Source organism: Thermobia domestica, chromosome 4, assembly GCF_964235325.1.
Source record: "Thermobia domestica chromosome 4, izTheDome1.hap1.1, whole genome shotgun sequence".
NCBI classification, from domain to species: domain Eukaryota; kingdom Metazoa; phylum Arthropoda; class Insecta; order Zygentoma; family Lepismatidae; genus Thermobia; species Thermobia domestica.
In genome coordinates, this window is record NC_137457.1 from 213,785,657 (window position 1) to 213,808,577 (window position 22,921).

Consider the following 22,921-nt stretch of genomic DNA (forward strand, 5'->3'; position numbering starts at 1 on the left):
TCACAGAAAAGATCTTAGGGTTTAACATTAGAATATAGTAGTAATATAAAATTGCTATCTATGTCTGAAATTGTGACCATAAAAAAGCTGACAGCAGAATACTTTTTAAATTATGTAATCCATTCTAAGGAATAATGAAAATCATTTTATTGAAACAGTAACATTTATTTTATCCCAATTATATTAGAAATTTTCAACTTATGTGGGAAACATTTGTTTTGCGTTTCAACTTTTTCCTAAATTTTCAAAATTGTTACCTGATTTAATATCGTAACACATTTCTCTACCCCTTTTCTTAACATGTCATTAACAAAAGACATAGCAAAGTGATAATACAACTATTAATTGGAATAGGTTAGACGTCATCGAAGTTTTACAAGATAAATTGCAAACACAGGCAATAAACAAAGTAAGTTTATCTTGAGGAAAAAAAGAATAAAACTGTCCATAATTATGTAATATACGTATGCAGAACGATTGCAACACACTGTTCTCGATAAATAGACTGCGTAAAAAACTAATTGTGAAAACAGTCCTGAAAAATACATTAAATGATACATATGTAAGCTAGCTGACGTCAATGAACTCACAATCTTCCATATAATCAATCTACATTCATTTCTTTGCAAACGATATATTATATCTCAGTGTTAAATTCGTAAGACTTGATTAATAATATATTATGTGCTATACATTTTATTCCCTCTATTATATTTTTTCTTCCTTTCTTCGCTATTACAACAAAGGAGAACCTAAACGATTAAAAACGAACAAAATATATAACTTGTAATATCACGTGCAGATACTAGCGGCGACAATAACTATCACAATACCTTTTATACATTTATGTAAACCTCTTAAAAAGAAACAAAATTCAACTCTCATGTAACTGCAATTATTTCTTGTTACATAATAAAAATAATAGCAACTAACAACTAGATCTTCCCCAAACATCGATTTCGTAAGAATAACAAAATTTACATGAACCATATCAGTTTACTATCTCTTGCACAGGCCATCAACTAGATCTTCTCCAAACATCTAGTAGCAATAACAAAATCTACCTTAAACATATCAGTTTACAATCTATAGCGAAGACCATTTACTCAAAATAGTTTAGGTCAAAATCAATATTAATAGTGAAAACTATTTTGTGCGGTTTTCAATCAAGCTTTCAGTTATACAGAGGTTGTTTCCGATTTACGGTAACGATTTATACAAGCAAGCCACCAAGCGCAAAGTGAATGACCAATGTTCATGCAGATTCATTTGACATTGGTTTATCCGTGACAGGTGTAAACGTTGAAGAATACCACACAAGACTGACCCCTACTGAGAAGGATACTAACGGCACTTATCGATGTCAAATACAGTTATAGTGCCAGGGTCAAGACGTACAGAGAATGCGAATTCACCGTGTCGAAGAATGGCATGGCAAGTCCATTAAAAGAGGCAGAAAATACGAGGAGTAGTGTGATTTCTGTACAGCGCGAAAAGCCAGCCTCTATCCTGCTGAGTTGTACACCAACTACTATCAGAAAAATGCAGGTCCTCATCACAGAGTAGAACCAAGGGACAAAAAGAGGTGAAACCCTGTTTGAACATCCTTCAAGATATTCATCATGATCTAAAGTTGGAGAAGTGTGTTCAGAATTTCTTGCCAAAACACACTGCAGAATGTTGCATCAACTGTCGACGGGTCCACGAGCACCACATAGCAGGCGAAACTTGGAAATACACTGTCACAACGGACGAGACGCATATGTACCTCAATGACTAATAGGCCCCGTGCAATTCTCTACAGAGTACAAGGCATTAAAGACTTTCAAAAATGGTACCATGAATGTACTAAAATCTTGCCAACAGATTCACGATCGCTGTTACAATCAGACTAAGGTTATGGCAATTTATCGCCATAACATTCATCGTCTGCATGGAAAAAGCCCAATTCGGTTATGGGTCTTTTAAGCCCTCCAAGTCTTACCTCTCATTCGACGGCACTCTTTCTTCAACAAACGGCAAAAGAAAGTGATATCCGTGTCATTATTTTCACTCACGGTTCCAGTCTCGAAATCTCCGGATGCTTCACCGATAGACTATTGCGCCTTCAGTTGCCTCAACACAGTGGAAATCCCATACCATCGACGGTCTGGAAAAAGTCTAAGAGGAGTGATTGCAATTAGCCGTATCTGCACAGCGTGTCAGCTTCCTGGAATAAAAACTTCAACGCTAGGCTATAGATAGAGTGCAGGATCAGCAAATAGAGGATCATCGGTGGTAGCGCCACGCAATTTTCTGGAGTAGGTGCATCTAAAAATCGTTACTATATCGGACACACACCCTGAGATAAAAATGTATCTAAATGTCGCAAGATTAAATAATAAAACACTAATGAAGAGGCTCCAATGTGCATCTACGCATGGGAAACATGCAACGTTTCCTACCTAATAAAAATTATTATATTTACGTGTTCAAATTACAGCAAATATATCCTTAGCTTTGCTTTGAGTATAAATTTATATATAACATTTTTAAGGTATGAAATTATTTACATATTAAAGTGCAAATACAATTTTAACAAGAAATTATTCAATTCTGTCTTTCTATATGTAACTAAATCTTAAAACAAAATGGGAACATACAGAGAAAGAATGTCTAAATACACACCTGTCAATTACAAAGTGCATTTAAAAAGAGACAAATATAACAAAATTATTGAAACAGTTCTACAAAAGCTTGGTACATAACATGCCCATGTAAGTTTCATTTTCATCGATATGCAATACAAAGTAATAACAATAATTTGAATGCCTTATGATTTCAGGAAGGAAAAGAATTTACCTCGTATTATTGTATGAAAAGAAGAAAAATCTATGAAAATTAAAAGTGACACCCTGATCAGACACATTATATACTGTAAACTAGTCAGGAGGAACAAGTATGTAAATGTGTTCATCATATTTATTATCATTCCATTGACGAGCCTGTCACAACGTTATTGAATATATTTTATGAAGTTACATTGATCAACTAAAAACTTCGTAATACCACAGTCAGACTCACATGCAATGTTACAATCATAGATTACGTCTAGGGTACAAGTGTTAACATAGTTTGTGAAATAGGAAAGAAAACCAGTACGCAAACTTATTTCATAAACCAAAACTTATTTCTTATCCTTTGTAGCTTCAGGCTTTTGTTGTTCTTCTATGTCAATCACAATTTCAGGTATGGGATCACGCCAGTAAACGAAGTTGGAATAGTCAGATGTATCTTCTGGGAGAGGAGGAAACATCTGATCAACTATGTAGCTCATATTTGAATATCTAAAAATAGAAAAAAATCCATGATTATTGACAGAGAAACTCAGTCATGGTTTTCAATATTTATATACCAGAAACTAACTTCAAAGCAGAATTAAAGTACCAGAAGTTTAAGGATTTTTCGTTTTCTTAATCTGAAATTTTATGTATAAGATGTCACTCAACATATCTTTCCAATTGATGCATCCAAGTCAATTTCTTTCTATCAAATGAAGGATAGCATATAAAGTCTACATGCCACCTGAGTATACCAGGCAAAAGAGAGAGAGAGAGAGAGAGAGAGAGAGAGAGAGAGAGAGAGAGAGAGAGAGAGAGAGAGAAAAGAAATAAGTTTCGGTAACATTTCATTCCGGTGTTGATGCGTCATCAAAAGCTTGCTTTGCTTCACCGAAAGCTTCATTTTACTTCCCACTAGTCTTTTTTTCTAGTTTTTATAAATAAACATAACACAGAATATAAAAAATCAAAAAAGGGCTAAATAGTATTTACGAACTGCAATTTCGTGAACTATAAAGGTAACCAAGAAAGTTTTGTCGCTTTTTGTGGAGGTCTGTGTTCAATCTGTCATCACACCGTGAGTTGCACGCAAATGGAGATAATGCGAAGGTCAGTCGTTAGTGTGGTTATATCCAACATACTACCCGGTTGTGGCAGTTCAGTTACACCGTGAACTTGCGTACGGACGGAGTGAACATGGAACCTCCACAGAGCGTCATAAGAGCGTGTATGCTGTACGAGTTAGGATAAATACGGAAAGATGTTAGGAGGCGTAACAAAGGCCACTAAAATGACTTCGATATACGCGATTTGTATAGAATTTTTAGCACACAGAAAAACTTTTATGACACCAACGAAATTCAATGGAAATGACCCAATCACGGCCGGCGTGTGAAATATTTCAGTTTGAAAGATACAGTATAGCGAAAATAACAAGAGTGGATCCGCTAGCATCATGATGAAGTTCACGATAGTCGATGTGCGCCCACGCTTAGACAAATTCACGGAATCAAGTTATCATCATGTAATTAATCGGACTGTATGAAGACTACGGATATTCCGTACAAAATCATCGAGACAGAACAGGTAGTGCTAGTCTTCAAAAAGTGTAATAACCCAGATCCTAACCCCTCTTATTTTTACGCTCAAACATCCACTGGAATTACCTAAATATCTCTATTCAAAACAACGTAAAACTATTACTGTTATTCTGAAACAAACGTTTGTCATGTCCAAACATATGTGTCATGCCGAAGCAAAATACAAATTGTAGTTAGCAGAATTTTAAGCTGTGCTACAGAAATCAAGTTTCTCAAAATTAAGAAGACAAAACAGTGCTGATGAATTTTCATTGTTCTGACTTCTACATAAAATTACCTGTCCACACTTATCACCATTATTAGTGGTTTGGAACGGTTGAGGGCATCAATTCTGAGCATTACCAATTGAATCAGTCATTTCGAAAAGGCCATATATCCACCAAAATAAATTGTTGAGGAGAAAGAAAAAAAATTGGGTTGCAAACTCAACGTGTACTATGGCATCGGTGATATTGAGGCAATAGTGTAGGATATGTAAATTGTAAATTTATTTTGCCTGTTTTGACACAATATTGAGAGTATCTCCTATAAGTTCTACAGTTGTCATAATGTATATAAATCCAAATTGTAATTATAACTTATTACATCATTTGTAATACAAATTTATAAACAAACATTACATGTTAAATTTGTTACATCATTACATCATATTCATACATCATCATCATTTACAAATTCCTGAACTGAATAATATGCTTTAGGAAGTAACAGAGTACGAATTTTGTTTTGGGCAAGGGCGCCCATCAGGGAGGGGGGCAAGGTGAGGCGCTCGCCTCCCCTTGAGGAAATTGTACTTCGGAATATCGAAAACCCAATTGATTTTTTACATTAGTTACAGCAAAATTTGAACCTATATTTGAAATGTCGCGTATACTTGCCCCCCCCTTGGAAACCACAATATGGACGCCCTTGGTTTTGGGTATTAGAATTTACCTCTTTATAATGTGATGGTAGCATATTATAAAGTCTCGTACAATTTAAATAAACATTTTTTTGCTATTTTGAGTAATTTTGTTGTACTATGTAAATGTCGTTTAAGTACCGTGTGTTATATGCATAAATATCTCTTGTTTGTATAAACATCTGTTTGTTTTCTGTTACGCAGTGTATATATATATATATATAGGCTTGGAAGGGTTAAAATTGTTTGTGATTTGTTTACAGGATGTTCTTTTATCTAGTCTGAATATTATTCGTAGTATCCGAAATGTTTCCTGACTGCATGCGGCTGATCCCCCCAAAATAATTCCAAAACTGAGGAGTGATTGAACTTTTGCACAGTATAGCGCCAATAAATTATTTCGTGAAACTGTATCACGTAACCTAAAGAACGCAAAACATAAATTAGTCAATTTTCTATTTAGTGTTTTAACATCGATTTGCCAAGATAAATAATCATTGATGTAAACACCAAGTAATTTTGTTGCTTTAGAATACTCAATTTGTTTTCCATTAATGTTAAGCAAAGGGAAGGATGGATTATTTCCTGGGAAACGAAAGTTTATTTCAACTGTTTTATCTGTATTTAGGAGAAGGATATTTGCATTCAACCAAGTAACTATTTTGCTGATAACCTTTTCTGCCTCTACCAATACTAAATTTGGGTCTTGTTCAGCAATAACTATATTTATATCATCAGCATATAACATGCATTTTGTGGGGTGTAAGTTTTTTTTTTTTTTTTTTTTATCAAATCATTTATGTAAATTATGAATAGAGTAGGTCCTAAAATAGAGCCCTGAGGGACACCTCTGGTAATTTTTGTTGGTTTTAAGAAGAAAGTGCGGGATCGATTTGATTCAACTTTTGTAATTTGAACAGTTTGGCATAGATTTGTTAGGTAGGATGAAAACCACTGGTTTGCTACATCCCGTATGCCTATTGAGACAATTTGTTTAGGATAATATTGTGATCAATTTTATCAAATGCCTTTGACAGATCGATGAACAAACCTATGACGTAATTCTTATTATCAAGTGATTTCAGGACATCTGTAAGAAAATCAAATAAAGCGGTATCAATACTTTTATTATTCTGAAAAGTCGAAATAATATTGTGTGGTATTAAAAATTTGCTAAGACGTTTTGCCATGACTGACTCAAATATCTTTGAAAATATCGATAACACTGAAATAGGTCGTTAATTTGTCATGACATTTTCACCACCCTTTTTTAAAAGTTGGGTGAACCTTAGCATTTTTAAGCAGTGTGGGAAATATACCGTTTTCTAACGAGAAATTTATGAGGTAACAAAGTTCATGTGATATATATTTCGCACACTTTTTAATTACAATGGAAGGGACTTCATCCATACCTGAAGAACTGCTGTTTGATAAGGATTTAATTATACCTATTAACTCTTCTACAGAAACTTGATATAAGAACATAGACTTTTGTTTATTTCTACTTGATTTGGGAGTTTTTGCATTATTTTTGAGTGTCAGTATTATTAATTTGTTCAGCCGAATTCACAAAATGATCGTTAAACATATCTACAATTTGCTGTGGATTTTTAATGACTTTTACCATTTACTTTAAGATTGTTAATTATTTGCCACATTGCTTTAGTCTTATTTCGGGCATTTAATATCAGGCTATTCTTATGCATTAATTTTGCAGCCCTTATGCCCTTTTTATAGGTTTTACTATACAGTTGTATGTATTTCTTTAAATCATCTGATTGAAAGTTACCAAGTTTAAGGATCTTATTAAATCTTATCAAATTGGTACTGGATTTTCTAATGCCATTTGTAATCCAACGTTTATCTGTGCGTTTTGAAATAATGCAACTTTTTAGGGGAAAAGCAACATTAAAATAATATAAAAATGTGTCCATAAATGCTTTAAACTTTTCATCCATGGAACTATATTTATATATATATCTCCTCCCATGTTTCTTGACTTAATAAATCACACATATATTGAATATTTGACTCTGAAATGGATCTCTTTAAAGCTGTATAATTTTTAACTAATTTATCTAACAGTGGTAGTTGTACGTATATAGCATCATGATCTGAAAAACCAGGATTAAAACACATGATACATTTATTGGTTGATTTTTCATAATTATGAACTGATCTAAAGCTGTTTTTCCAAATCGCGTAGGTTCGTTTATAACGGCATGCATATTAAATGAGTTCAGCAAACCTTCTGAGACTTATACTTCGAATCAATTAACCAGTCAATATTTACATCACCACAAATAATTACATTTCGAGGCTTAACAAAAATAATTCAACATAGATTCTAATTTATTACAGAAGATAGGCATATCGCCAGCATAAGGTCTATATAGACATATTATGTAAGCATTAGACTCATTTAGTTTCAGGGCCGTTGCTTCAATGTGCATTTCACAGATGAACTTACTTATATCTAATTCAGTATAGTTTACATTATCATTTGTAAAAATACAGACTCCACCATGCTTCCTTTCCGAACGACAATAGTATGATGCTAACTTAAACTTGCTAAAATTCACTAATTTTATTGCATTGCTATCAAGCCAGCGTTCAGAAAGACATACTGTAACCAGACAGTTGGTCTTTTCACAGGGAATGCGCGTTTCTTCGCGTACGTCTCGACTTTGTACTAAAATGAAAATGTGGTGGGGATGGACATATGGCCTTTTTGCAATGATTGATTCAATGGTAGGTTTGATTTTTCAAGCAAGCAGTATAGGCACATACGTGAAGTTAACTAATAAGCAATAATATGTTAGTGTCATACAGCAAGTATCATGTGTTTCTTCCTGCCGAAGAAGTAAATGTGTGCTTTCTGGGTGCATGGTCCCGCGTTCAACCGCCAGTAAGCGTACTAAGTATCAGATAGAAGTCTAAATAGTCGTTCAGATCCCACTTTAAGTAGTAGCTCCTTACTGATGTCGTCATTGGTGTTGTAAGGGAACAAATCCAATTAATCAAACCAAGAATCATTACTGAATAATTAATTTGCGCTGTCTTTCATTTTTCACATATTTTCATATCTGGTAGTGATTATATTCTGCTTTTCAGGTCACATTTCACTAGATTCAAGAAGGTTAAAGGCTACACGCTGTAACGCAAACTGCCCATTATATTCTAACTTGCAGAATTTGTGGAACTACTTTTCTGTTTTACAGTATGTATATCTACGAAGTGTAAATACTCAACTTCTCGTAAGTACATTACACACTGAACTTCCTTTCGTGAGTTTTAAAATTCTGTAATTCTTCACTACATTAGAAAAATTCTATACATAACCACATAAGGCATTTCATTCATGTATAATAGCTCATTTCTTAGATCTAGAATTTCATATATTTGTCCGTACTTGCTGTAGACATGAATACAAAGTCCACGTAGTTTCAAGCTCAATTTCGTCCCATTTTTCATGGTATTTGGACTCTTGAGGCTTGGTTTTGATGCAGGTTAAATACTAAATTACTAGTTGCTCTGTTATTTATCTATACAATGATTATTTTACAGGTCTGAAGCGCTGTATGTAAAGAAAGGCCAGGTATGAATAGAAAAATAAGAAAATCAAAAGGTCAAAGTATGAAATATTAATGATATACTTTGTAAAAGAGGAACTGCATACAATATTAACCTTGATATATGTTCGCCTTAGAGTAAGTCCAACTTGGTATTTGTCCTGTTTGGGCATGGAAAATTTTGCTTGGTATATGACCTTTGTTTGGAATATGACTCGCGTGCTAGAACTTCACTGCCTCTCGCAGGACAAAGTCATAACTACCTACGAGTGTCAGTGCAATAGAGAAAGTACAGAAAAGGTTGAATCTTCATTTATTTCATCTAACTGCTTTAGGATTTTTGTACGGATATTAGTATCAAGCAATGTTTAAATATATTTTATACATCATCATCAATACATATTATGCCAATAACATATATTGGCAGAAATAGGAATACAATATAGAAACTGGATCCAGTTGGCTAAGGAAAGAAGTCAGTGGAGGGATTTTGTGAACGCGGCATTGAACCTTCGGGTTCCATACGCCGTAGAGTGAGTGAGTTGGTTTAATACTTATTTTCAGTTGGCAATTAATTTCTTTGTGGATATGGTTGTAGTCTGTTAAGGTTGATTCTAAAACTTCTGAATGTCCACTTTTGTGAAAGTATTAGTTTATACTTTAGTTTTGCAGTATTATGTTCACGGTAAATTTCCACGTATTTAGTTTTCTCTGCATGCGTTCATGTTCTTGTTCCTGTATGCGTTCAATAAAACTTCCGCATTTGTATTGTCCTCATATCATCTCTTATAAAAATTGACATAATCGGCGTAAACCATATCTGGTAAATGCCATTTAGCTCTAGGTATGCCTGCTTGGTATCTTTATTTTCCTCTGTAGTGTATTCTAAAACAATATACTGAATAATAATGGCAACAATGCATCTTCTCGTTTCAGGGCATTCTTGACATGAAAAGCTCATGGACACGTATTTCTCTACTCAGACTTTACTTTGGGTTTCATTTGAACACATCTTCATTAATCTAGCTAGCTTATTTGGTATACTAGATTCGGTAAGAATGTTATACTGTGCAGTTGCCCCATGTCAGTCTGAAAGCTCAGGTAACGCGCTAATGGACAGTGTGATTGGGGATGTTAGAACTGACAAGTTGCGCCCAGGATTTTGTAAACATTGAATTTGGTAGAGCGTAAAGTACAGGATCTGACCTGGGTTGCATATAAATAAAATCAAACATATACAAAAGAAACAGATCGTGATGTCAAAGGGGTTGAAAAGGGTGAGAAGGGAGTAACTTTTAGGACTGGTTAATCTACTTGCACTTACTTGTAAATCTTGATGTTGACTTCTCGATGATTCTCCCAGTGGGTTGATGTCCGTTCATCCTTCTTTCTAGTCAGCTGGTCGTTCAAGTAGTTGAGAGTTAAGAGTTTGCGAAACCCGGGCAGGAAAACCAACGTTGCGAATACAGTAAATCTAATCAAAGTCGAAATAGTACTTTAACGGATTATCCATCGCAACTGACAACTATAACGTTTGCTAAGGCAAATTGCTCTCTAAGTTAGAGCAAGGTAAACTTCTTGTAAAAACGAAATCATGGTTCGTGCTCCTACATGTTGACTCGTCTCTCTTACGATCCGGACTACCTCTTCCAAAAGTCTCTCAAAGGTTTTTGTTCGATGTCCCTTCCGGGTTAATATTCTGGGTCGCTGACTATTTCTTCAGTCTCGATGGAAAGTGCGTGCTCATAGATTAACCAAAGGTGGGGTGATGATAGGAATGCTGACAGGGAAACAATCTGTTGTTTTTATTGATTAAGAAATTACATATATAAGAAAGAAATGATAGACAGAAAAAAATACTAGTAGGAAAAGCAAATGAACTTAAAAAAAATAATCGAAAAGTGATTCAACATTAAATAAACGATGATGCTTTTCACTGTAATGAATTCTGAAATAAAATGTCCCGAACTCCGAAATAAAAAGTTTCATTATGTGTCCAAATACACATATCTTCACAATACAATGTTTCCCTCCTAACCGCTTAATTGGGCTTTCTGAAATCAATAAAAAACTGATGTACCGGTGTGTTGTATTGACATCTCTCTTCGAGTATTTGGCGGTTGGTGAATACCTGGTCGATAGTTTAAAATATGACATTTTATTTTGCTTCTCTAGTTATGTATTTTTGACACCATACAGCATTCTGAGAAATACTGACTTCCCTACAATTTAATATTACGATGTTGGAAAAATGCGTACACGAGACAAAATCCGGTCTTTATCATTAATGAAGTAAATAAACATTACAGGATTAGTAGTAAGGGCAATGTTACGGATAGCTTTGCAAATCCCATTATTATATTTTCATGTATATTATATGTGTGTGTACTCTGGTTCAGCTGATCGTTGTTTCACTGCCTGTACAATAGAGTATTATACAACAGTTTTACTCTTGGATTCCGAGTCAACGGAAGAACGACCTTAGATAATGATAGTGGGTGAATACCTGGGAGATGATACCAACTATTTTATGATAAGTTATGATTTCCTACAATTATTCTTTATAGTATTATAAACCTTAATTTGCCTTCTTACATAGGAAGGTGATGGTAAAATAATTTTATAACAGAAACTGATGTCTAAGTTTCAAGGCACTGCCAAAGACTGGACGGGATTCAATTTTATGCTAACGAGCAATAAATACTCTGTTCTTATATCCAGTAATTTAATATCGGAGGGAATGGGAGCTGAATCATAGTACACACATATGGCTTACTTCTTTATTACTATATTATATTAACTTTTCACTACCTTAAAAGTCATGAGTCAAAAAACAAAATATGTAGACTACCACGACCTAAGGACATCTCTCAGTTGCATTATGTACTCTGTAAATAATCTGCAAGATAAATACTGAGAACAAGAACAATTTCATCCGGTGTTGAATGACATCCAATTTTCCGAACATTAGGTAGTAAAAAATAAGTTTTCATAAATCAATTTATCTTTTCACAATATACAAAATCCACTGTAAATTATGCTATTTATGGTCCAATTTTTAAACTGGGTTGAATTTGCCTTCTTACCCTTGGCCACATTCAATCTAAATGATAGCGATGATTATTACCCTTTTAAATTATATGGCAACTATGGTTGCCATGGCGTCGACTTTCGGAATTAGCTTTATAAGTCTCTAGTAAAGTCTTTTACACCGGGTTATTTGCATTCATTCAAGCATGGAAGCATCATAGAACATATTTTATGGGCATTTTTCAGTCTCGCGTGCTCTGCCTGGGGGCAGGGACGTCACAAACATGGACGAGGGGTTTTACAAAAGCTTAAATTTTAAAAGTTTTTTTCAAAAAAATCCCTGACACATTATTATTTATCCTAAAATCATGATACGTACCTCGTTTTCTTTGCCATGAACCAGCCTTTCAAACGGCACTACTCGCATGTCTGTTTCGTGTACCATAGTGGAAAAATGTCCGAAAAAAGGAAATTTTTAAGAAAAATCCCTTTTCCCCTGATTTTGTGCCCCTCTGGCCGGCCCCTGTGTTAACGCGCAGAGCCCCCAAAAATCTCAAACATACTACATACCATATGTAATAACAGTATGAAGTTTCAATGTTATATGTTCAAAACTAAGGGAGAGAAAAAATATTTCTCCATGTGCAAACAATAGCAACTTTCGTCTGTTAGAAAAGGAAAATAGATTTTTATATAAAAATTTCCTGACTCATCCCTAATTATCGTAGAAACATGATTTGTACGCCGTTTTGTTTGGCGCAAGGTTCCTTTTCAACGGTACCACTTGCATGTCTCTATCATGTACCATAGTGGAGAAAATTTTCGAAAAAGGGAAATTTTTGAGAAAAAGTCCCTTTATTCCCTTTTCGGGAATTTTCTCCACTATGGTACATGATAGAGACATGCAAGTGGTACCGTTGGAATGGATGCCTTGCGCCAAACAAAACGGCGTACAAATCATGTTTCTACGATAATTAGGGATGAGTCAGGAAATTTTTATATAAAAATCTATTTTCCTTTTCTAACATAGAGAAAAGTTGCTATTGTTTGCACATAGAGAAATATTTTTTCCCTCCCTTAGTTTTGAACATATAACATTGAAACTTCGTACAGTTATTACACTTGGTATGTAGTATGTTTGAGATATTTTGGGGCTCTGTGTGTTAACCCAGGGGCACGCCAGAGGGTCCCAAAATCGGGAGAAAGGGATTTTTTCTAAAAAATTTCCCCTTTTCGGGAATTTTCTCCACTATGGTACACGAAACACATGCGAGTAGTACCGTTTGAAAGGCTGCTTTACGCCGAAGAGAACGATGTACAATTTATGGTTCCACAATGAAGTCTTGATGATGAAGCTGATAGTATATTCACTAAAAATGTATTATCAAGGGGAAATATGTAAATTGGCTGTAGCATCAAAATTATTCATCCCAGGACCACTCTTTGTATCTCATTCTCTTCACAATGAAACAATTTTTTAGTAGCATTCGCATGATCGTGTCCTGTATCAAAGGGGAGATATTCGCGGTAAAAAAGGGATTTTTCAGAAAATCCCTCTTTCACACTGAGCGGGAATTTACCGCATTTGGTACACATTAGGGAAATTTGATGGTTGCAGTTGGAAACACTGGTTTATTAGAAACAAAACGAGGTATGAACCATGATCCTACGATAAAGTCTTAACGCAATAGCTGATTGAGTGAAAGTCTATAAAATACCTCAAAAAGGCCATAATTTAAACAGGTTAAGCCTCAAAGGAAACCTAACTACGAGATGCAATGATTGAGAAATTTGACTCATGGTATGTTTCAAGTTCCTGTGTCTCTAGGGGAAATCATCAAAACAAATTCACGAGACGAAAACAGTCAATGGGAGTGAAGCACATCCTATGAGATAGTATTCAGCAAATGGAAACTGCAATTTGAAACTGGATATATGATCATATCAGATGTCCCTAGATTTGGAGATCTTCAACAGATGATGACGTGATGAAGGAAAAATTAGAGATCACACCGTAAGACAGGATGATAACCACTGTAAGTGTTGTGGTTGAAATCGGTGTTAGTTATGGACCCGCTTGGAATATAATCCATAAGCGGCTACATCTTCAGAAAGTCCCACGGCTGCTTACCCCTTTCCAGAAGAGAATTGGAGAGGGAGCCTCAAAGAAATTTTTAGTTCGATGTGGGTATATCTTTATGAGCCAGAAACAAAGAAAATGGGCAAGCACTGGAGCTGTGAGAGGATAATCATCATTACCTGCCAGAGAATCAAATTATTACTAATAGAAGGAAACAGAAATCTATGTTACTCCCATTCACTACTTCCCTGCAAAAAGCCTTAACACAACTCAAATGGATTTTTGCGTATTCGGACTGTTAAAACGACATCTACAGAATCGCCGGCCCCGTATCTTCATTTGCCTATCGAAATCCTCCATGAAGGAATGTGGGAAAAAATTCCTATGTCTGTACTTGAACATAGTTTGTTGCAGAAAAAACTACGATGTCGGGCTATAGTCCGTAATATTGGTAGCCCGATAGAGCCCAACCGGTCGTGTATAGGGTGAGTATACTCGGAAAATCGGTCGGATATAACTTGATCAGCCTTGTGTACTTTCTTGTTCTATTACCTTTATTTTTCCTATACTACATTTTTTTTTTTTTTAAAGCATCACTTGATACTTTTGCCAATTCTGTAGGTTTTGGATTCAAAACTACATAAACTATCATAGCATTTGGAGTAATTTCAGTTCTTAGTATTTGACGCATGTTTTATCTATGTAATGGTATTTTTCCTTACACAATTAAAAAGTAAATATAATATTTTACATGGTTTACATATGATACCTCTGATATACCTACATTTATTATAAATCTATACATAGGATTAACTAGTGCAGTAAATGAAGCTCAAATTTTAATGAAGTAAGGAACAAGTTAGTAACATGCTGAAACTTGGTACAGATGTTGGGAATGATGTTCTAAACAACATACTAAAAAAGTCCCCTGAAATCCCACGTGACCTTCGCCGCCATATTGGAAAATGGCCGCTTGAAGTGTGAAATGAACAATACTCAGATAAAGATAGCAATATCTTCGCTATGGTTAAACATAAAGAGATAAACTTAGTGTCGTTTTGTAGAACATAGATAACACAATATTTTTTTATAGAGAAACAATTTTTCATAAAACGCATACTTTTAGAAATATTTAGCTCTAAATTATAAAATTCCGAAAACTACCGTCAAACTGATTTAACATTTTATTGAGCTTAGGAAGTAATTATTAACAAGTTATAATTTGACATAGATATTGGTAAAGGGTCAATTCCGCGGTAAGTGACCCTACGAAGGGAAAATTTGAAGTTTCAAGTTGGCCTACATAAGTATTAAAATTCAATTTTAAGAATGCTGAATTTTTCATACATGAACAAGATGATACCAACGCTGATTCGTAGATGGCTCTGCAGGAGGTAAAATATGGCCACTTTCATGTCGCAGAATATCGTACTTACATTTGGATATTAACACAAAGTTTTTCTCTGCTAATTTCTGTAGGTAATTGAAGATCGCGTATGGTATTTATTAAGATAATGTTTGTGTTTACATCAGTGACATTGTTTTGCATATAATTTAATAATAGCAAGAAAATTACTATAATTGATTTATTCAAGTAGGCTGTCGTGTAAGTCACAAGAAAACATAAATAAGTTTATGTATTTATATACATAATAAAACAAAAAAGCTGTTATTCTAAATTTTCTTCATTTGGACAGACGGTAATCAAACGCCGTGCAGAAAGTCCCGAAATAATACGTGTAACTCTTTTAAATACAAAATATAATATGTCGTGTAAGTCACATTTCTTTCCCTGTCGTGTAAGTCACATTATGCGTGTCGTGTAAGTCACATTTTGTTGCAATGTTACGACATTGCCAATAGTTGCTAACTGCAGTAAAACGTATAAATAGTGAATTGATAACTCAATTAATGTATTGGGTGCCATGTTTAGTGTAGGAGAATGAAAGATAAGGATGATGAAAGCAATATTATGAAGTATGGATGTAAAATGTACTTGACTGAACTATAAATGTAACAAATGAATGGAAGTTAAACAATATGAATCGATGTGATCTAGAAAGAAGTTTTAAAAAACGTGACAGGAAGTATCTACTGTCTTTGGAACAATGTTGGCACATGTGGTCTCGAAGTTTCTAGCTTCAGCTACTTTTAATACGTTTATTGGTTTTCTCGTACTCTTTCGTTGTTTTGGAAATATGCTTGTAAATTGGTATTTATTGCATTTAGGCATCTAAAGCTCAGGCCGGTATAGGATGGAGGTGGGTATGTGGGAAAGGATTCGTTGAATGGGTATCATCTCGGCATTTGCCTGGCGTGAATGAAGAACACCTCAGTCAGGATTGCCAGCTATATGTTTTAAACCCGCAACCTGTCGAGCCAAATCTAGCACGCTACTACTCTATCACGCTTTCTTGGTAGAAAACATGCTTATTCAAACGGAACTATGTAAGTCACAACAACGTTTACTTTAAGATTATGAAATTAGGACATGTCAGATATGTAACACTCGTCTTTTCTGTTGCATTTTCAGATATGCCTAGTTCAGAAGCTGAATGGAAGCGGAAATAGATAGAGAAGTTGAAAAGAATGATATTGCATCAAATGGATTTTAGTGGAAATTACTGTTTTGTGTACCAAGAAAAGATACAAACCGCTCACTGGATATCACACAGTTGTACTATGTAAACTGCCATCCTGAAGAAAATGAAACCACAGAACATGATTCGTGCGTAATTATATCTGATTGTATGCATCAAGATATGTTTGCAGTTGCTTGTTTCTATTCTACACTTATGGAAGATTTTGAAGGGCGTCATCCGGGTTTTCCGATCAACAATGTGAATTATCAGTCGGATGATGGTGCACATTATTCACTTTGTTCAATAACATTGCAGAAAGTTGAAATGTCTTGGCATTTTTCGGCTACGAACTATGGCAAAGGCTATCAAACGCAAATTGATCCTCAATCTGCTTCAGAATTTATTGAGAGCGCACGCAAGCTATGTCCGAACATAATGTAATATACTGTAGTAAAGAGTATTACTTCAAAAATTTTTTGAGTTGCGGCAATGGAAACATCATAAGAAACAAATATGTAATATTCCAAAAATACGAAACTAGCACTACTTTCATTGTGTTTCAGCGTATACTATGGAATGTTCTCTCATCTAAAATATTTCTTCACCACGAAGGAAGTTTGATTTCATTCCAGAACAGTTCACTGGCCCATGTGAAGGGAATAAACGCAGTGAAGAAGGGATGAAAATACTCTACTGGAGGCAGGGTATTGGTACCCTTCGCCGGAAAAAGAACTATTAAATATTTGTTAGATATGGAGAAAAGAATCAGAAGAACTGTATGTAACATTTCTTCGCCATTACCATCAAGATAAATAATTTTATTGGCCGCAACAGAAAGATTAGGCATATGTTGCATTAACAGATGTCGATCACAGACATAAATTAGAATTTGACAAATTTTGTTCGAATAAAAGAACTATTTAACTTCTTGTTTTGTCTGTTAACTTCCTTTTATCTCTCTAAATCATTAGTGCCACTCTATCCTCCAATAGATTTTGAAAGTGTAATTAAACGAAGACATGATGTTAGACTTGTCGTGTAAGTCACAAATTTATGTCGTGTACGTCACGATATATTTGTGGCATATATTTTAAAATAAATACAGAAAATATAATAATTCCTTTTTGGTGTTGTAGCTTGGTATCTACTTAATATATGTAAAAAGTTTTAGTTTCCTTGTAGCAATAGAAGAACAGAATTATCATATAGTTAACCGTTATTCAAAACACGATGTCTCCTGCTGTCGTGTAAGTCACGTATATATTTAGAGTCTTGTTTCAGCCATTTTGTTCACATATTTAAATGCTGCAAATAAAGATGAACGAAAGACTTATTGCCTCTTATTTATAACCTAAAACTTGCCCATGAAAATATCTTATAACTTTTCTAATACATAATATTTACTACCGTCTGGCGTCTGATGTCGTGTAAGTCACACATGGAATTAGCCAAAGATTATTTAAATGACGTACTAAAATCTCGCAACTTCGTTTGTCATATTGGAAAATGTCCAAATGTCGGAAGTAATTGAAAGGTGATATTTTGTTAAGTGAAATACAAAATCTGGACCGGGCTAAATATTTGAGAAATTGTAAATGCAGTCGATCCGCAGTCAATTGGGATCAATGCTGGTGCGAGGGGAGACACATTATGACGTGTTTAAGGTTGTCGTCCGTCAACTTGGTGGCCGCCATCTTGTAATTAACTTGTTTATTTTAAATGTCAACATGGTCGTGTGATATATTAAACAACATCCTCGTTCGAAGAAAAACCCAACAGTAAGGTTATTTTTTCAAACCTTGCAACAGTTTTGAAGTTGTGAATAGATTTAGGATATGTTATGTGTGAAATGCTGTGCGAAGTTTCGAACTGAATTATAAAGAGAAAGTAAAAAACAAGTTTTGTAACATCTCACATTGCGAGATTTTAGTAACATCCCTTTAATAACCAGGAAAAGAGAGAGCTAACATACGTAAGACAAATACAATCACATGACATGTTCAACATGCCCATCGTTCTGTTCTATGCACATCCTTAACCGTGAGTCCTAGTGCCTGTGCACTCTGCGAAGCATAGTTGCTGGCAATAGCTTTAAAGTGCCACCAAAGATAGAATCCAACGGAGTTAGGTCGGGAGACCTTGCTCGCCACTCAACTGGTCCATGTCAACTTATCCAGCAACCGGGAAAATGTTCATTGAGCCATCGATTACATTACGACCACAACGCGGCGGTGCCTCATCTTGTTGCCAATATTGATGAAATCACCCTTCCTCGTTCAACAGAAGTGACATAACAGTGTTTTCAAGCATATCTTCATATTGTACAGCATCCGAGGTCCCATCAGTGAAAATAGGTCCAATAAGTTTTTCGCCCCATATTCCACACTACATCATTACTTTACCTGCACCTTGCATCACTGATGCATCTATCTAATTAAGATTTGTATTAGCCCAGATCAGACATTTTGATTGTTAATCTCACATGTTACATAGAAATTTGCCTCATCACTAAAAACAATGTTATGAGGAAACACGGGTGATAAGCTATCTGGGCCAACGCTTACTCACATAACCCCATTCGTCTATCAGAATTATCCTCTGACAGTTTTTGTTTCAACTGTGAGTTTTGAGGGTGCCACTTTTCCCTTTTTAATATTCTTTGAACACTTTTGACACTAACATTATGTTCACTTGATAGACGTCGCACATTCTTCGTAGGACTTTTCACCAATACACCCAACACAACTGCTGATGTCTCTGGATCAGCTGCATTTCGTGGTCGTCCTGATCGAGGTAAATCATTAACATTTCCCGTTGCCCTGAATTTGCGGATTAGTTTTCGTACAGCAATGTCACCGGCTCGCGATTAGGATGTCGCTCTTTGAAGACGGCTGTTATTTTGACTTCGTCATGCAGCCAAAAGGATAATTTTGATTCTTTCCTCTCGAGTTAGCATCGTATCCTACCTACAAGAAAAATGTAAAGCGACAGTTGGTTCCCGTCTATACAATGTTCCACACCTAAAGTCTAAATGATAACATAATTTATCCTAAATCCATTTACAAGTTTAAAACCGTTGGAGATTTTTGAGAGAAAAAAAAAAAAACTTTACCGTAGGATTTCTCGGTACTGGGCAAATACAAATCTTAATTAGATAGAAGCATCAAAGATTCAAGGTACAAGTAAAGTAATGGTGTGGTGCGGAATATGGGGCAAAAAACTTACTGGACCTGTTTTCATTGATGGGACCTCGGACGCTGCACAATATGAAGGTATGTTTGAGAAACATTGTTATTCCACTTTTGTTGAACAAGGAAGGGGGATTTAATCAATATTGACAACAAGATGAGACACCGCCGCATTATGGTCGTAATGTAATCGATGGCTCAATGAACACTTTCCCAGTTGCTGGATAGATCGGCATGGACCAGTTGAGTGGCGAGCAAGGTTCCCCGACCTAACTCCATTGGATTCCTTCCTATCTTTGGGGGTACTTTAAAGCTATTGTCTACCAGTGTAAAATTAATGGCATTGGCTACCTGAAAAGGAGAATCATTACGGCCTGTGAACAAATATCACCAACTATGCTTCGCAGAGTGCACAATCACTGAGAATCACGGTTAAAGATATGCATAGAACAAAATGGTGGGCATGTTGAACATGTCATGTGATTGTAATTGTCTCATGTGTGTTAGCTCTCTCTTTTCCTGGTTATTAAAGAATACGTAATGTGAGATTTTACAAAGCTTGTTTCTTTACTTTCTCTTTATAATTCAATTCGAAACTTCGCACAGCACATTTCACAGCATTTCACACATAACATATCCTAAATCTATTCACAACTTCAAAACTGTTGCAAGGTTTGGAAAAATAACCTTACTATTGGGTTTTTCTTCGAACGAGGATGTTGTTTAATATATCACACGACCATGTTGACATTTAAAATAAACAAGTTAATTACAAGATGGCGGCCACCAAGTTGGCGGACGACATACCTTAAACACATCATAATGTGTCTCCCCTCGCACCAGCATTGATCCCAATTGACTGTGGATCGACTGCATTTACAGTTTCTCAAATATTTAGCCCGGTCCAGATTTTGTATTTCACTTAACAAAATATCACCTTTCAATTACTTCCGACATTTGGACATTTTCCAATATGGCAAACGAAGTTGCTGGATTTTAGTATGTCATTTAAATAATCTTTACCAATATCTATATCAAATTTCAACTTGTTAATAAGTACTTCCTAAGTTCAATAAAATTTTAAATCAGTTTGACGGTAGTTTTCGGAATTTTACAATTTAGAGCTAAATATTTCTAAAAGTATGCGTTTTATGAAAAATTGTTTCTCTATAAAAAATATTGTATCTATGTTCTGTTCAACCATAGCGAAGATGTTGCTATCTTTATCTGAGTATTGTTCATTTCACACTTCAAGCGGCCATTTTCCAATATGGCGGCGAAGGTCACGTGGGATTTCAGGGAACTTTTAGTATGTTGTTTAAAACATCATTCCAATATCTGTACCAAGTTTCAGCTTGTTACTAACTTGTTCCTTACTTTTTGGTAATTTGATTGCACTAAACAGCACTAATGATTTAGAAATTTGACTGCACTAATGATTTAGAAATTTTCAGAACTGCAGTAAGAACAACATTTACAACAAAGAATGATGTTGAAATTAACACCTTCTCAGTAAGCAGTGTGGCCACCTCTAGCTTACCACAGTGCTTCCAACCTTCGCGGCATACTGTCAATGAGAGTGTCACAATATGTAATGTCAATTTCATGAAACCAAACACGAACAATTGCTGCCATGAGTTTTTTTTGATCTGAAGCTTTGATTACAAAGTTTTCTGCACATCATACCCCATAGGTTTTCAATGGGATTCTGGTCGGGAGAGTTTGGAGGCCAACTCAGTCTCTGTATGTTCATGTCACGAAACCATTCATCCACCACCTGTGCAGGGTGACAGGTTGCATTATCGTCTTGAAAGATAAAGTGATCAAGATTACTTCCTCAAAACTTATCTCGTGCAGTCAGTACTCATTCACGATTCAAGATTTGCAGATATTCTTGAGCATTAACACTGTTGATACAAATTTGAATCCTGCAAACACCCCTTGCAGAAAAGCACCTCCATATCATAAGATTGCCACAAAAATTTTATCTCAGAAATGCAGGAATTCTCAAATTCTTCTTCTTTCCGCATTAACAATTTCATGGAGCTGTCATCCCCCATCAGCTTAAACTGCTTTTCATCTGAAAAGATCACGTGTTTCCAGTCTTCACTTGCTCACGAACCATAACGCATGCAAAATTCACGTCTAGCTCGCTTGTGATTTTCGGTTAGTCTGAGTTTTTTACGTGGAAATTTCTTTGTAACAGCTTCTTCCTTTAATTGCGACACTATAGTAGAATGGCTAATGGTAACACCTACCTCCTTCTGCAGCCCAGCTGCAATTTGGCGTGCACTCACTCCTCTGTTCCTCAGTGCTATGTCTCGTACCTTACGATTCATCAGAAGACATATTTTCTTTCGGCCACATTTACTTCTGAGGGAATATGTTCCATGTTCTTTTCGTTTTCTGAGGCATCGACTAACTGTAGACTGATTTACATGAACTTTTCGCGCAATTTCTCTGAGATACATCATTAGTGTTAAAAACAAAGATCATTCCTTGCTTACGTGGTGAAATGTCACACTTTTTACCCATTTTTGTTAAAATAAATAAATAAATTCACGGTAAACACACTGGGACTTAAGTAAGTATACTGAACAAATACACTGAAATCCAGAACAATTCACGAGACATTGTAACACAGCTCCAACAGTAATCAAGAGAATGGTAACGTACAACGCACTCTGAGTCATACGTACTAATCCGCCAACAAGACCGTGCCGATTGATTACAAACAACAAAAGACCACCACCAGGCAGGAAAACACTTCAATCGATTGATTTTTGGTTGATTTCAGTTGTGTGGTAAAGATAAGTAAGTTTAGGATCCCAAACCCTTGAGCTTTCGTAAAAATATGAAATGATTTTTTTTTTTTTTTTTTTTTTTTTTACAGTGTATATCTCGTGTATTGTCCCCTTATGGTGTTCGAGAAGCACAGTGGCGTAGTGGCAGAGCGCTTATTTCTGGTGCATGTGGTCTCGGGTTCGATCCCTGGCCAAGTAAGTTTGTGGTGAACAACGCGTCCATGGGTTTTCTTGAGTTACTCTCTTTTCTTCCAACTTTCTCATTCAACCAATTCTTCCATCTTCATTCACTTCCCTTAATCATCATATTCCTTAGCCTAAAGTGCATAATCGTGTGACAAACT

General features: G+C 35.3%; 1 protein-coding gene across 4 annotated transcripts in view; it reads right to left on the bottom strand.

The window, feature by feature from the left end:
• Positions 1-230: 230 nt before the first annotated feature.
• Lpin (phosphatidate phosphatase LPIN) overlaps positions 231-22,921 on the bottom strand; it is a 220,792-nt gene continuing 198,101 nt past the window's right edge. For 3 of the 4 annotated variants that reach the window (XM_081755471.1, XM_081755472.1, XM_081755470.1), the window contains one exon: positions 231-3,326. In XM_081755471.1, the coding sequence (XP_081611597.1) occupies positions 3,167-3,326 (160 nt within the window). In that variant the 3' untranslated portion in view covers positions 231-3,166. The remainder of the gene's footprint in view (positions 3,327-22,921) is intronic. The other variant, XR_014131204.1, reaches the window with a different exon arrangement.